The sequence below is a fragment of the Equus przewalskii genome, chromosome 5, assembly GCF_037783145.1.
Source record: "Equus przewalskii isolate Varuska chromosome 5, EquPr2, whole genome shotgun sequence".
Classification (NCBI taxonomy): Eukaryota; Metazoa; Chordata; class Mammalia; order Perissodactyla; family Equidae; genus Equus; species Equus przewalskii.
In genome coordinates this window covers 17,100,792-17,115,442 of record NC_091835.1, presented here as the reverse complement: position 1 = coordinate 17,115,442, position 14,651 = coordinate 17,100,792, and the positions used below count along the sequence as shown (strand labels likewise).

The following is a 14,651-nucleotide window of genomic DNA, read 5'->3' as shown; positions in this document are numbered from 1 at the left end:
CACCCCTTTTGCCTTCTTCCCTCCCATTTCCCTCTGATAATGACCAGTCAAATCTCTGTTTTTATGTTTGTTTGTCATTGTTTTTATCTTCTACTTATAAGTGAGATCATACGGCACTTGACTTTCTCCCTCTGATTTATTTCACTTAGCATAATACCCTCAAGTTCCATCCATGTTGTCACAAATGCCTGGATTTCATGGTTTCTTACGGCTGAGTAGTATTCCGTTGTGTATATGTGCCACATCTTCTTTATCCATTTGTCCCTTGATGGGCACCTCGGTTGAGAAGTCACATCTTTAAAGTGGATGTCACATGGGTGGAGTTCTTCAGGTCTATCTCCCAATCTTGGGGTCTTGAGTATCAGATAGTGACAAAGGTCTTGAGAACTCAATGGATCATCCCAAAAAAGGACAAAAGCTGCCACTCAGGACTGACCTAAGGAAGGACGCAGAGCAGTCAGAGTGTTTGAAACAGTCAGGGCAGGGAACTGGGGGTTCCTGATGAGGGATCAGGTGCTCTACCTTTTACCTGGACTAGGTGCAGGTGCAGCTCCTGCCTGGTCTCTACGTCTGTTTGAGCACTTGACCATCCCTGTCTCCAAGATGTGTGAAGGGAAGGGCCAGTGAAAGCTTAATGGGAAAAAAGAAGTTGGAAGTTTTGATGATTTTACCCAAGCCTAATTTCTAACCTCTGCCTATATCCTGGCTCCTGAATCCAGCTTGTGATTCAATTTGTTCATTTTCATGACCTGACTCAGACAGGAACTGGGAAGATGGACCAGCCATCCACTTCCTCATCCTGTGTCACTGATGGAATAATTTATTATAGAACCCCTTTGCTATTGGATAGGTGTTCTTGAATATCTATTGTATCATTTTAGATCTTTCAACAGTTAAATTTTTAAAATCACAACATAAATAATAGAATCTTTGGGGTACAGCATACCTCCTTTTATTTTCTCCCGCTATTGAAGTGAAGTCCAAAAGGAAACAAAGTAGTAAATGATATAAATTACTTGCCCCTGGTCAAGGAGGTAGAAGGACCAGGAATAGGATCTGAGCAAGCAATGTAGTGTTTTCTCTTCCTCTGCTATGTGGTCATTTGTGGTTCACTTTTCATGTGAACTATAGTTTCTTTTCATGTAGAGGGCAAGTCCTGGAATCTGATTACCTGGGTTCAACTTTCAACTCTTCAATAATTAGCTGGCCAACCTTGGTCAGTTTACTCACCCTCTCTGTGCCTCAGTTTCGTCAAATATAAAATTGGAACAACAACAGCAATGAGGCTAACTGCATGTTGCAAAGCCCTTAGAACAGTGCCTGGCATTTATTGAGTGCTCAATAAATGTTCGTGACGAAGATGATAGCGATGATGACAATGACACAGACTTATGTCTCTAGTGAGATTGTTAACTCCTAGAGCACAATAATCTTATATGTCTCTGTATGTGCAATGCCAACCTTTTCACACAGCTGTTGTTCAGTGACTACTGTGTGTCCTCTAGGATAATGAGTTGAGTAGAATAGGCACCAAGTATTTGTGAAGTACTGAAAGTAGCATTTGAGGAAGACTGCTCTGAAAATAGTTGGAGGAGTAAGCCAGAGAAGGGATGAATGAGTGTTAAAAGGGTTGAACTGTATCTCCACAAAATCCTCATGTTGAATTCTTGGCCCCTAGTGTCTCAGAATGTAACTGTATTTGGAGATGGGTCTTTAGAGAGGTTATTAAGGTGAAATGAGGCCATACGGATGGGCCCTAATCCAATATGACTGGTGTCCTTGTAAAAAGAGATTAGGACACCGGCATACACAGAGGGAAGACCATGTGGAGACGCAGGGAGCAGAAGGCCATCTATAACTCAAGGAGAGAGGCCTTCAAAGAAACCAACCCCACCAACACCTTAATCTTGGCTATCCCAGCCTCCAGAATTGTGAGAAAATAAATTTCTGCTATTTAAGCCGCCCAGTCTGTGGCCCTTCGTTGTGGCAGCCCTAGCACACTAATACAGTGAGAATAGAAAAGGAACCATGAGGTGGTTGTTAGCACTCAAGAGTGACATGAAATCACCTACAGTAGGATCATGACAGTGGGCATTGGTGGCTCATATGGGACTGCAACCCAGGTCATCAGGTCTGAGTTAAAGAGGCCTTTGGAAGTCATCCTCTTCAAATTCCACTCAGTGCAGAAATGCTCCCCTCATCCCCTTTCTCAGAATGTTGTTTGAACCCTGCCCCTCCTTCCCTGTAACTTAATTTCTTGCATTTCTGGATAACTTAAACTGTAAGAATGTCTTTACAATGACACCAAATCTGCCTCCCCCTGCCTCTGACTAGCTGTGTGACTTTGAGCAAACTACTTAAATTCTCTGTTTCTTCGTTGGTGAAATAGAGAGACTGTTGGAGGATTAAGTGAATCCTTGCATGGTACTTGGCATATGGCAGGTGCTTTATTTGGTAAATGATGGTTTGGTACCCTGCCCTGCCCCACTGGCTTTTCATCTTTAGAAAAAGTTACCACTGCTTTATCAACTTGGCTTTCCATTTAAAAACGTAATTCGTAGTGAGTATTCCATCTAAGGTAACTTGAGGAAGATGTTGAGAAGGATCCTATTCTTCAATGAGTCCTTCTCCTCAATAGTTCATACAAATGTCATTTTATTAAAATGTCCATTTTATTAAAGCTTTTTTTCTTCCCATTTTCTTTTGGTATAGCAAAGAAAATAAGTAGAAGGCTAAATGGAATTTTAAAATAAGAAAGTGGAATGGTATGTCATTTACTTGTAGGATCAGGCTATTTTTTTTCCCAGGGAAATTCAATAAAAGATGAATTTTTCAGTGACATTCTTTTTTTTTTAAGTCAAATTTTACTTTTGCTAATGGATTAGAACATTGAAGCAAATAAGTACATGGATGTTAGTGAATTGAAGATCAAGGCTGATTACATGGAAATCTTATGTCTAGTTATGGCCACACTCAGAGTGCTGAGAACACATAAGTTGCCAGGATGTGGTTGGAAACTGCTTTGAACATCTCCATTCTGCCAATCCATCCATCCAATTTTAGGGAGAAAGGCTTTTACGAAATTTCCTGTAAGACATTTACTTTCTTCTCCCTTAAGTAATAAAGTAAACTTCAATGTCCTTTGGAAGGAAAGAGCAGGACTCTCATTCATTATTGTTTCTATTATTTAGAATTTAACATTTAAGCCACAGACATGAATTCTATGAATGCATGAATGTCAAGTCTTGAATTTAATGTTTAGATCATCTGCAGGTTTCTAAGCTTATTTTTTTAAAAATAAGTGACTACATTTGCAATTAGTGAACCCAAATATGAGTGATAGAGTGTGTAAGACTAATGGGAAAATAAGATTATAAGCAATGTGAGTATGGTGTTTAAATTACATGTGTAATGAGTAATAGAATAATAAGACCCAGCCAATAGACAGAATTTAAAAAATGTAATTCATAGTGAGTTTTCCTTTGAGATAGCTCACTGAGTTCCCAGCAAGCGGCAGCTATTTGTGTCCATGGCTGGGTTCCAGGTGTTCTTGTGTGGCCTGGGCTCAGGGAGGGGCGTTTATAAGCACTTTTACATCCTAAATAGAATTCTCAGATAGTCTCTTAAGTTTTACATGCCGATAATCCTTTCTGTGTCTTGAAATATTAAATTTGGGTTTAGTCGAAGTCTAAATTGTACTTGTCCAGAAGAGCAGGCTGGACTGATCTTCTGACCTGTTAGTGATAGCTCACCTGTGCTTAATCAAATGAAAATGTGTGTATGGTTACTGCTTTTTATCTAGGCTTTAGTGTTTGTCAACTGTGTAATTTTGGACTTGAATGACTACTCGGTCTAGTTCCCATAGTCTAGGAGCCGGGACAGTAGGTCCTTGTCTGAGGGTTACCAGGACAAGGCGTCTGAGGCCTCCATCTCCGTCAATTCAGGATCAGTGCGTTTGGGGTGATGCGATGCTTGAGTCTAAAATCTGACCGATGCTGTGTTGTTATATGAGTCAGTCGGGACTCACCACCTTCCTTTCCTCAAGTCTGCTTGGAGCAATGTAAGCTCTCCATCAAGGGGCTGCAGCAAGCTCTTAGTCAGGGAATCATCTTCATGGACAGCTGCACCTGGAGCTAGTCTATTAACTAGGAATGAAAAGATTCCAGAGCTTTCCAACGTTAGCAAACAGACTCTCCTTCTTGATCCTGCCAGTGTACAGAGTACTAGTTTAAAGAGGGCTTCTGAATTTTTACCCATAGGCTTTGTGAGCAAGAATTGCTCTCTCCCAGCCGAGGCCTGGGCTGGGTGTGCCTTGCTTGTGACCCCGATGTGCTGGGGAAGCTGAGAGGCAGCCAAGCCTTTCCTTGGCATTGGAATTGCTACGCCTTCTCTTCAAGAAGACTCTTTTGTTTAGAGGGAAATATGCTCTGTTCCATGATTCATGTTGTCCACAAGAGAAAACATGGCAGTCCCTTAGGACAATCAGAGCTTTTCCTGGCACTTGGATATGAAATAAATTTCTGGAGCAGGACTTCTTAGACCGGGACTCAGTGATGTGCACACCACGTTCTCCTCAACATGCCTATGGTAAAGGCAACAGCAGATTCCACAGGGAGGCGCTGGACACAGGACACTGCAAGGTGATTTTAATGTTTCCAAGTTTTATCTTTCCTTTCTTGGGACTTAGCCAGACTCTTAAAAGAAAAACAACAAATTTTTTATTATGGAAAATTTCTAGCGTATATAAAAGTATAGAGAGTAATTTGGCAAACCACCATGTCTGCGTCACCTAGTTTCAACAATTGTCAACTCATTAGCCAGAGTTTTGACATTTTCAGACATTAAACTATGAATGGCCCAGATGTTACTTGGAACCAGGCTGGTCTATGATGGAAATCAAAATTGGCCCTGGAGAGTCCTTTAGTCAGGAGTGGTTTAAACAATCTTCTTTCCATTTTCAGAGGTGTAGGGCCCTGTTAGTCCCTTTTGGCTTGGGATTGTCCTCCTAATCCTTGTTCAGTATCCCCTTTAGTATGAACGTGTGGTCGAAGGATGTGTAAGTGGCTATGATGCTGTCTTAACAAAACATAAGATCATCAGAGACAAGGAAGTAGGGGAAGAGGACCCTTTACCTGCACAGGCCTCTCCTACAAGTCTACCTTTAAGCAGCTTATTATGAAATCAGCTTCATTCAATGAACACTCAAACATCTATTATGTATGAATAACTAAAGTCCCAGATATCAAGGACCTCCAATCCTGGCGAAGAATTGCCCAAAGTTTCTAAGTCCGTTCATGAGTGATTAGGCACTTTATGTACAAGAGATGCTTTCAACCCCAGGAAGGGGATTTTTACTCTATTTTGATACCTTATTTGAGTAAATTTGGTATTGTTCTTAAGGCTACAGGAAATTAGAATCAGTGAAGCAAAAGGACAGTGAGTGATGCTGATAAGGACGGCAGCCAAAGAGTAGGGGAAGGGGTGGAAATCTGGAGCAGGAAATGAAATACTTCAGTCGTCAGGGGTTATTTTAGAGGAAGCGTTGAGGGGCACCCCCACATGTGTCTGACCAGCACGGCGATGATAGGACAATATGCAGCTGTGAGTGGAAAAGGATTTGGAATCGGAAGATATGGGTTTAAGCCTTGACCTTATACTTGCCATCTGGGACACCTTAAATAATTTATCTGACCTCTCTGTTGAGTCTGTTCTCAGTTCCTAAAATGGATCTGATATCACCCACCTGACAGATGTGGTGAAGATTTGATAAAATAACTCAACGTGAGCAAGCTCTGTAAACAATGAGATGCAATGTCTAGTCAGCTGGGGTTTTTATGTTCATACTGCTTTCAGCGGGACATCAACAAGAGACAAATATATTTTCTGTATGCTTTGTTTAAGGGAGAAAGTAAAATAAAATGGATAAATCCTGACTCTGAAACAGAGAAACACAACTCCTCGGAAAGCTTCTCTCTCTGGGGTGATTTGTACATAACAATTAGGCTTTCGTGAGAGGTGAAAATTGAGAGAATGAGACAGAAAAAGTAACTTGGGGCAGATTGTCAAAGGCCTTCTGTGCCCTGCTAGGGAATTTAGACTTCGTTATTCATATATTTGGCTGCGTATTTCATAAAGCATTTGAAGTATAAAAATTCACAAAGTAAGTCCGAGTCAGAGAAGGTATAAATTAGAAAGCAGTATCCATGTTAGAAGAAGGACGTAGTCATATAGGTCACAGAGCCTAGATACTTGTTAAAATTGAACTTCCAGTAGACTCTGAGCATACCGCAGCCAAATCCCAAAGGAGAGAAAAATGGGCAGGCTCGTGATCTGCATTGTTCCTGAGGACAAAACGTCACTTCTCATGACTAGCAAAACTTTTACTGGCACTTAAATGAGTGCCTTTTCTTGGGTAGGGCTTTATAAATGAGGCAGAAAATGATGTATGGCATATAGTGTGCCCACCAATGTCCTCATGGTAATTGCAATAGTAGGTTTAATAAGGATGTTTCTTATGGGATCCTTCTCTTCCTCTTCCCTACTTTATGCTTCCCCATAGCATTTATCACCTAATTTACTGCATTATTGACTTGTTCATTTGTTTATCGTCAGCCACCCCCACTGGCGTATAATCCCCATGAGAGAGTCTTATTCCCGTTTGTGTCTCCCCTTCTAGAACAGTGCCTGGCACATAGTCAGGTGCTCAATAAACATTTGTTGTGTGGGTGAATAACTGAATTCAGTCTGACTGAAATTTTTTTCCTACCACTATCTGAGAAGGTTTCATTAATGTACAAATGGAATATTTGACTTCAAGCTCTTGAGGAAAATTGAGATTCCGCATTGGGTTCTAAAATTAATCTCTGAGGGTCACTTTTCATTTTACCTGAAAGAGACTTTTACATAGAAATATACAATAGTTTGGCAAAGATTTGTCTTCCTGTAATTTAGTTAAGCTAGTAATTTTAAGTCCATTTTGTCTCTTATGCCGGTTAAGTCAATTGGTCCTAGGTTAATGATCTCATAGTCAGTAGGTTAAACTGCTTAAGGTTGGTATAACGGTTTACGACTTTTCGGTGATCAAACACAGTTTTCTGCAACAAATATGTTAAAAACATAGTTTCCTAATGAATATTCATGGCCTCTTACAAGTCAACAGTCTTGAAACTATTAAAACAAACCTTTTAATATTTTAGGAAAGCTCTTAGTTCTTAGAAAATAGACTTAGGAAGAAATCTAACGTTATGGACAGCATGATATAGAATACACAAAGATTATGGTCATGGGTATGTACACATTTGTTAATCTTCTTCCTCATCCATCAATCAAAGTTTAAGAATCAGTTCATTGTTTTGCTTGGTCAAAAGCAATTGTTTCAACAGTTTCTTAAAGTTTCCTTCAAGGTTCCTGCTTAAAACAAAGCCAAACAAAATGTGTGGCTTCTGTTTTCGCTTTAAATTCAATCAAAGCTAACTCGAAGATATTTGATTTGGGACTTTAATAAATTATTTTCACAAACAACATATTTTCCGTGGAACTCGCCAGATGAGTTATATGCAAAATGTAGTCCCTAAATAGCCAAAGAAATTTATCTGCAATATGGAACATCTGGATAGAAACCAAGTAAATTTTAGAGGACAGCTGCCAAAAATAATGACTCGTGGTAATTTATTAGGATGCTGAGACTCGCTTTGGAATTGTATGCGCTGGGCATGCACAGCATTTACATTTCAAAGGCAGTCACAAATCTGCAGATGCACAAAGGGATCCAGACACATCCCCTGCAAATATCAAAGGTGTACCTTGTTGTAAATCTGAGCAAGGACAAGATTTTCCTTAGAAGACAGTTCTAGAAAAGGAGTTTCCTATGTAAAAGTCTGCCTTTCTAACAGTCCTTGATGCCCCTTCTCCCAGCTTTCAACTACAAAGTCTATGCAAACACACACCAAAGGAAAAACTCACATCACGATAAACCAGATAGGAAGTCAACTATTGCTAGAATGCAGAGGGAATTTCCGTTTGCCACAAAGAAGTGTGAGAGATGACAGAAATAGAAGGCAGAAAACTTAACTCTAGCTTAAGAAGAAAAAAGCCATTGCTTTTCTTCCAACTGTTCTGGCTTCTAAGACATAACTGCAGAATGTGTTCTTGAGCTAAAGAAGACTCGATTATGCAGATTACAAGGATTTTGTCAACTCCTTTAACAAAAACATATTCAATTAACAAAGGAAACACACCCACATAAAATCTGGCGCTTTGGTCGAGCTCAATGTCCTGTTTGATTGTCTGGCTTCTTGCTTGGTTGCTGAGGCCAGGAGTCCATCTACTCCTGGTTTGTCACTTGTGGCCAGGGGCATCCAGTTCCAGTGTAAGCTATTCCAGTGTAAGCCACTGTTCAAGGGACAGTTTTTCTTAGAAAAGGAGTCTTCTAGGAGTGGGGCAAGTTAGATGGAAGGCACTAGAAGTAAACCTACAAATAGAATGCAGCCATAAAACAATTTGCATAATGAGTTCTATGAGTCTTCCTTCCAGGAATGCGAGGCTGAGTCAGTACTAGAAAATTTAAACATTCAATTCGCATCTTGATAGGTCAATGATAAAAAAATTGATGATTTTTTTACAGAAGCTAAAATGGCATTTGATAAAATTCAGTCATCATTCCAGCGTTCTGCTTAGTGGGGACTTCTGCAAACCTCCCTTTGAAATCAAAATTATTCTGGAAGAGCCACTATTGTAACCATGAGGACTGGAGAATCATTATTTGCAATTGCTATGTGCTTTTGGGGGGTTTTGTTTTATCTAGAAAACCCAAGAGAATCAATTAAAACCTCTTACCTGTAGCGAGAGCTCAGTGTGATGACTGGTAACATAAACCTCGCATTTTATACCAGTAATAATCGATAGCAAGTATGATGGGTGTTGCAAGAAAAGGATGAGGAAAATATCTCATTAACACTAGCTACAAAGAAATCTAAATATGTAGTTGTAAATTTATCAAGAAATGGACAAAAACTATAAACGTGATTGAGAGATGAAAAAAATACTAAAGAGAAGAGTGGACAACGCTTTCCTCTTTCAGGAGGGAGGAAGGCGCTGTGTTGTCCTTTGGAGGGGAGTACTGGGTGGGGATCCTGAGTTAACAACACCTGGAGAAGAGAGGAGAGTCTCCCTCTAGGAGCAGGAGGCTGGGACCCAGAGAGGGAGTCTGGGCCGGCTGAGAGGCTGTGGGCGGGGCTTTGGAACAGTAGAGATTCGAACACTTGGTGATGTGTGGGGCTTGGGGAGAGCTGGGAAAGATACTTTTGAAAGTTTAGATTTGACTTTTTCAGAAGCCAGGTTTGCTTAAGCCATCCTTCTTTGCCTCCTCCCTTCCTCCTCATGAAAATCTGCGCTAACGATGTCCATTGCTTTGCACAGGCTTTGGAGCCAGCTTAGGGTTTCTTTTAGACCTGCCACCACCCTCAGGCCAGCGTTAAGAACAGAGCAGGGCTCATTTTTATTTCGATTTTACAGGCATCTCAGAATTAAATCAAATGCAGTGCTCTGGGTCTGAGTTATGGACTTTTACTAAAATAATGTGAATCTCATAAACCAAACACAAAGCTTACTTGAATTATATACTCTTCATTTTCCCTCGCACTCAGATTGTAGGCATGGCTGCACAATGAGGCCCATTTACAGGGTGATTCAGTAAATGCTGTCAGTGCTCTGGAACTGGAACAGTGGTCCGAAGATGACATTTGATGATGTTTTTGTTGCAAGCACTGTCTCTGCTGAAGGATTTAGTTGGTTGGAGTGACATCTAATTTAATAGCTGTAGCACAGTATATCTGCTCTAGCAAAATTGCCATTTCCCTGTCAGGCCAGCAAAACTTCATTTTTTGCTTAAAATGCAGGTATTCTTTCCATTTCTATTTTAATACGATTGAAAAAGGTTGGGATAAATATCAATAAATAAAAAAAAAATAAATGTTTGAAGTTCAACTGTAAAGAAATACATACTATTTCTCTTAAAGCTATGATTTTAATCAGATCATGACGTAAGTGACAGGATTAAAATACTCAGTGTGGGTAAAATTATAAAGAGAAGTAGTGCTTTTGAACTTTGAGTTTCACAGCCGAAGCATACATTTTGGAGGACTCAAGTAACATATACTATATATTTGCATTTTAGGCAACTTTTTCCTGTAACTGTGATGACCAATATGTGGGTACTTTCTGTGAAGAATTTGATGCCTGCCAGAGGAAACCCTGCCAGAACAATGCCAGCTGTATTGATGCAAATGAAAAGCAAGATGGGAGCAATTTCACCTGTGTCTGCCTTGCTGGTATGGTGTCCATTGTTAATAGTTATTATATGTCTCTTTTTAGAGTATATGGTTATTAATTAGTGATGGTTAAATAATACTTTGTCCAGCTGTTGGACAAGGTGACTTCAAGATCTCGTTTGATTTCCTCAGTCTGTGCTTTATCTAATTGGGGCATGGAAGAAGGAAGTTCACATGGGATAAACATGGTGTCCCTTAGCTGGCTTTCTGACATTAGGATGCTTCCGTCTTAGCATTCCACCATTTTTGTTCTGGGATCATGGTATTCTTGGTCAAATAGAGACGTGAGTCTTTCAAAAACAATTCTGCAAATATATACTGAATGTGGCCTGGTGCTGTGCTGAGTGATTATGCTAAATAACTTGAGAAAAGTCTAGGATAAATTAGGTTCTTCTGTAAAGCCAGCTAATCTTCCCATCCATTTACGTTAATTTCCTTTTGTTTATGTATGTTCATTAGCTTAAGTTCTTGGTACTCTGTTCTTCACATTGCCCTTAACAAAGGGCAAGTCTTTACCATTCCTTGGTTGATATGGGGGTTTCCTGGATATTCCATGAGATTTTCAAATCCTCAGAGTGACTCTTAGGAGAGCGCAGTGGACGCTGTGCACACATTCTATTCTCTGGCAATTATCTTAATTGACTTCCTGCTCAGCCAGCTCGATGGTAAACCCTCAAGGAGCAGGAATAGCATTTTACCAGTGAACGTTTTCATACTGCTGTGGAGATGCAGCTTCAAGCAAATGCTGAGTTACTCCTTTTTTATTATTAAACAATGTGCCAAACTGACATCATCTTTCTTTTTCCATTTCATCCTGTTGCCAACGTCTGCCACTGAGTGGGGATTCAGGATGAGGTAGGAGTTGGAGACGGAGAGAGGGATGGAGTGAAGTGGGATTTGGGGTGATTAAATGCTTATTGTCAGAAATAAGACCCAACAATGGCCGAAGTTTATAAACGAAAAAGTCAAAGTTCTTCACGCCTGTATCCCACACTTTATCAAATCGTAAGGATGGGTTAATAGTTTGGTATGTATTTTGCACACGTGCACACATGTGTGTTTGTGTATGTGTATGTCTATGTGTGAGTGTGTATATTTCTCTTTTAGATCAGATGCTTATGTTTTTCTACATGTTTTAAAAAAGTGATTACAGTATACATGTTGTTCAATAACTTGCTTTTTTCACTGTATATATTTACCAGTAGATCACAGACATCCTTCCATGTCAGTACATACGGAACCACTTCATTCATTTTAACAGTTTCATAGCGTGTCTCCTTAATTTGTACCTACAGGTCAGACTCCCCTCTAAACCCATTTATCCAACTGCCTACTTGGCATCTCCATTTAGATGTCCCAGGCCACCTTGAGCTCAGTCGTTCCAAAACGGAGCTCATTGTGTCCATTTGCCAGAATCCAGTCACTTAGTCCCTAGAGGCTCTGACTAGGAAAGGAGACAATAGGGTCAACAGTCTCACGGGCTCTGTCATGCCAGGTGCCCATGCCAGTAACTGTCAGAGGTGGGATTTGAACCGGCGTCTTCTGCCTGCCTCCCAAGCCCATGTTCTTGATTATTACACTCCTTTTCTGTGTCTGCAGCCACGCAGTTGTGCAGTACTTTCCTGGTTCAAAGGTTATGACTCAAGACCATGTCCTTCTCTCAGCTTTCTCATGCCCAACAGGTCTCCTCTTAAGAGAGAAAATATTAGGCACTTTTGTTCAAAAAAGGGACTGGATGCTCGAAATGAGGAATTTTCTACTTAATTTAATTCTGAATGCCTTTGAAAAACTTATATTTCTCTAGGAAAACCACATTTCCTTTGTGAAAGAACTATTTACAGGTTAATTAATATCAATTAATTCACTTCTGAAGCTCCAGATATATGCATGAGAACTCTCAAACAGTGGGAAGCGTGTTTTCCTTTTGAAAATTTATCCTGCTGTGCTCAAATTGTTGCAAGTTTGATCATGAGAAATTACCTTGTTTGTTGAATGAATGACTTCAAACCAGGTTCTTGACACCAGAGAACAAGAACTCCCCACAAAGTCTCTTCGCGGAGACATTGTTGTCTTGACGCAATGTTCATTTCTCTTCAGAGGAGAACATCTCTCAGTAAGTGAAAATATTATTTTCAGCAAAGAAGCTTCAGCTCCAAATTTACTAATATTAATTTCTACGTCAAATGGCAGTGCCAATAGAATTTTTTGAGTCATGGGTAAACTAGAGATGTATGAATATGGCAGATGGGGTGTTCAGTCCGTTAAGTAATAAACTCTCTGCTTTAGTTTTCATTTTGATTTTTATTGCGATTTCTTGGAAGCAGGAGATGATTTTTGAAATAGTAAAACATTGACAAATGTCATATATGTGTGCGTGCCATATAAGATGAATTATAGATTGTGGTCAATAAAATTTCTATTTTGGGAGGAAATTTTTATCCAGTGTGATTGATGTTTTTCTTAACTTTCTTGCAGTACTTTCAAAAAGAAGGGGATTGTCAACAGCATCAAACACTGCAGGAGAATCTAAGAGGAGGTTATTGATTTTGGCAACAGGGTTTGTGAACGCCATTGGCGGCTCCTGTTTAGATTGATGTGATGGCTACATCAGAAGGCTGGAGGTCTCTAACAGGCTACATATAGGGACAAAAGCAAGAGAGGTGGCTAGAAGTTATCAGACTCTTTGAAAGGCAACACCATATTAGGAAATAGTCACAGCCACTTGGTTTTCATGCAGCCGAGAAGCTGCGAACTCCCCCAAGTTGACACTGGTTGGCAGCACAGGGGTGGACAGGATGTAGATGGATGTGTGAATGAATGAACAGTAAATACCAACTGCTCTAAAGGCAAGTTCAGTGGCAAAATTAATGTGAGGAGCAGAATCAGGAAGAGTTCTCATTTTGTGTTTTAACATTATAGCATACTGTTTAAGCCAGAATGCCCACATGGCAATCATAAATCCCACACAATTAGACCTGAAACGTGGGCTGTTTCCTCTGTTTGTTTCCCATCTAGCTTTGGTATCAGACTGTCTGGTTCAGAAAGAGCTTCCTGGAGACCCTGCTTGTTGCCTGAGGTTACATGAGCCCTCAGTGCCAGAGGCAGGAGACCTGGGACCATCTGCCCTGGAGTGTAGACCCCTACCCACCCCACTCGACCACAACCTCCAGAGCCAGTGGTCTAAATCCTGTTTCTGTCCTTAACCATTTTCTAGCTGGGCTCCTTGGGTGAGTTACACAACCTCTCTGGACCTGCTTCTTTGACTCTGCAAGGAGATTACAGCAACCTTCACCACTGCTGGTTATGAGTATTAAAAGAGAATGTAAGCTCCTTGTCTGTTCTGTGGGCACGTATCCTGGTGCCTGGCTCAATAAAGATTTCCTGAATGAATGAACAGAATGAGATGCATTCTATATGAGGCACGCAGATACATAGCCGGGGCTCCATACTCTTGCTTCTCCTCTCTCTGCCCTCCCTCTCTGGGCTTCTCCCTGTAGCACATGTTGTGTTTTTTGCCTCCACGTCAGATTGTGGCTGGCCTGAGGGCCGGGACTCTTAGATGATATTACTCTTTATTTCTCCATCTTCTGTCGGTGCCAAGCCCTGTGCCTTACACATAGTGACACGGAATGCATGATTAAGTTGAAATTTAACTTCTTTAATCAAGATTTATTTTATAAAAACCTTCTAATTCCAAGAATATAATTTTTCCTCAAAGGAGCTATTACTTTTTCTGAAAAGAATAGCTGTGATCCACATTCAGAACCACCACTGCCAAAATATTATTAGCATCGTACAAAGCATTTTTCAACTTCAGAGTACTTCATTGTTCCCACTAATTGGTGATTTCAGCCTATTTTTAAAAACTCATTCTTTCTGAGGCAAGGGGAACATAGCGGGTTTCCGTCCCAGCTTTATTCTTTTAAACACTGAGTGTTGCTAGGATAGACTCAGATGCCTTTGAGTTGTGAGTTAGAGATGGGTCACCTCCTCCTGGAGACAAATCTTGAGTTGAATTTGCTGTAAGTCCTCACGTCCAGTCTCACTCAACTCGAAAAGGGAGTGTGGGGGTCGGTCCTTTGGCTGAGTGGTTAAGTTTGCACCTTCCGCTTCGGGGGCGAAGGGTCTGCTGGTTTGGATCCTGGGTGCAGACATGGCACCACTCATCAAGCCATGTTGTGGTGTCCCACATAGAAGAGCTAGAATGACCTACAACTAGGATATACAACTATGTCCTAGGGCTTTGGGGAGAAAGAAAAAAAAGGAGGAAGACTGAAAACAAATGTTAGCTCAGAGCCAATCTTCCTCACCAAAAAAAAAAAA

At 40.5% G+C, this 14,651-nt stretch overlaps 1 protein-coding gene across 2 annotated transcripts in view; it reads left to right on the top strand.

Annotated features, from left to right (window-relative positions):
* Window positions 1-14,651, top strand: part of DNER (delta/notch like EGF repeat containing) — a 302,394-nt gene that overhangs the window by 173,468 nt on the left and 114,275 nt on the right. For both annotated transcript variants that reach the window (XM_070620042.1, XM_070620043.1), the window contains exon 6: window positions 10,175-10,328. In XM_070620042.1, the coding sequence (XP_070476143.1) occupies window positions 10,175-10,328 (154 nt within the window). The remainder of the gene's footprint in view (window positions 1-10,174; window positions 10,329-14,651) is intronic.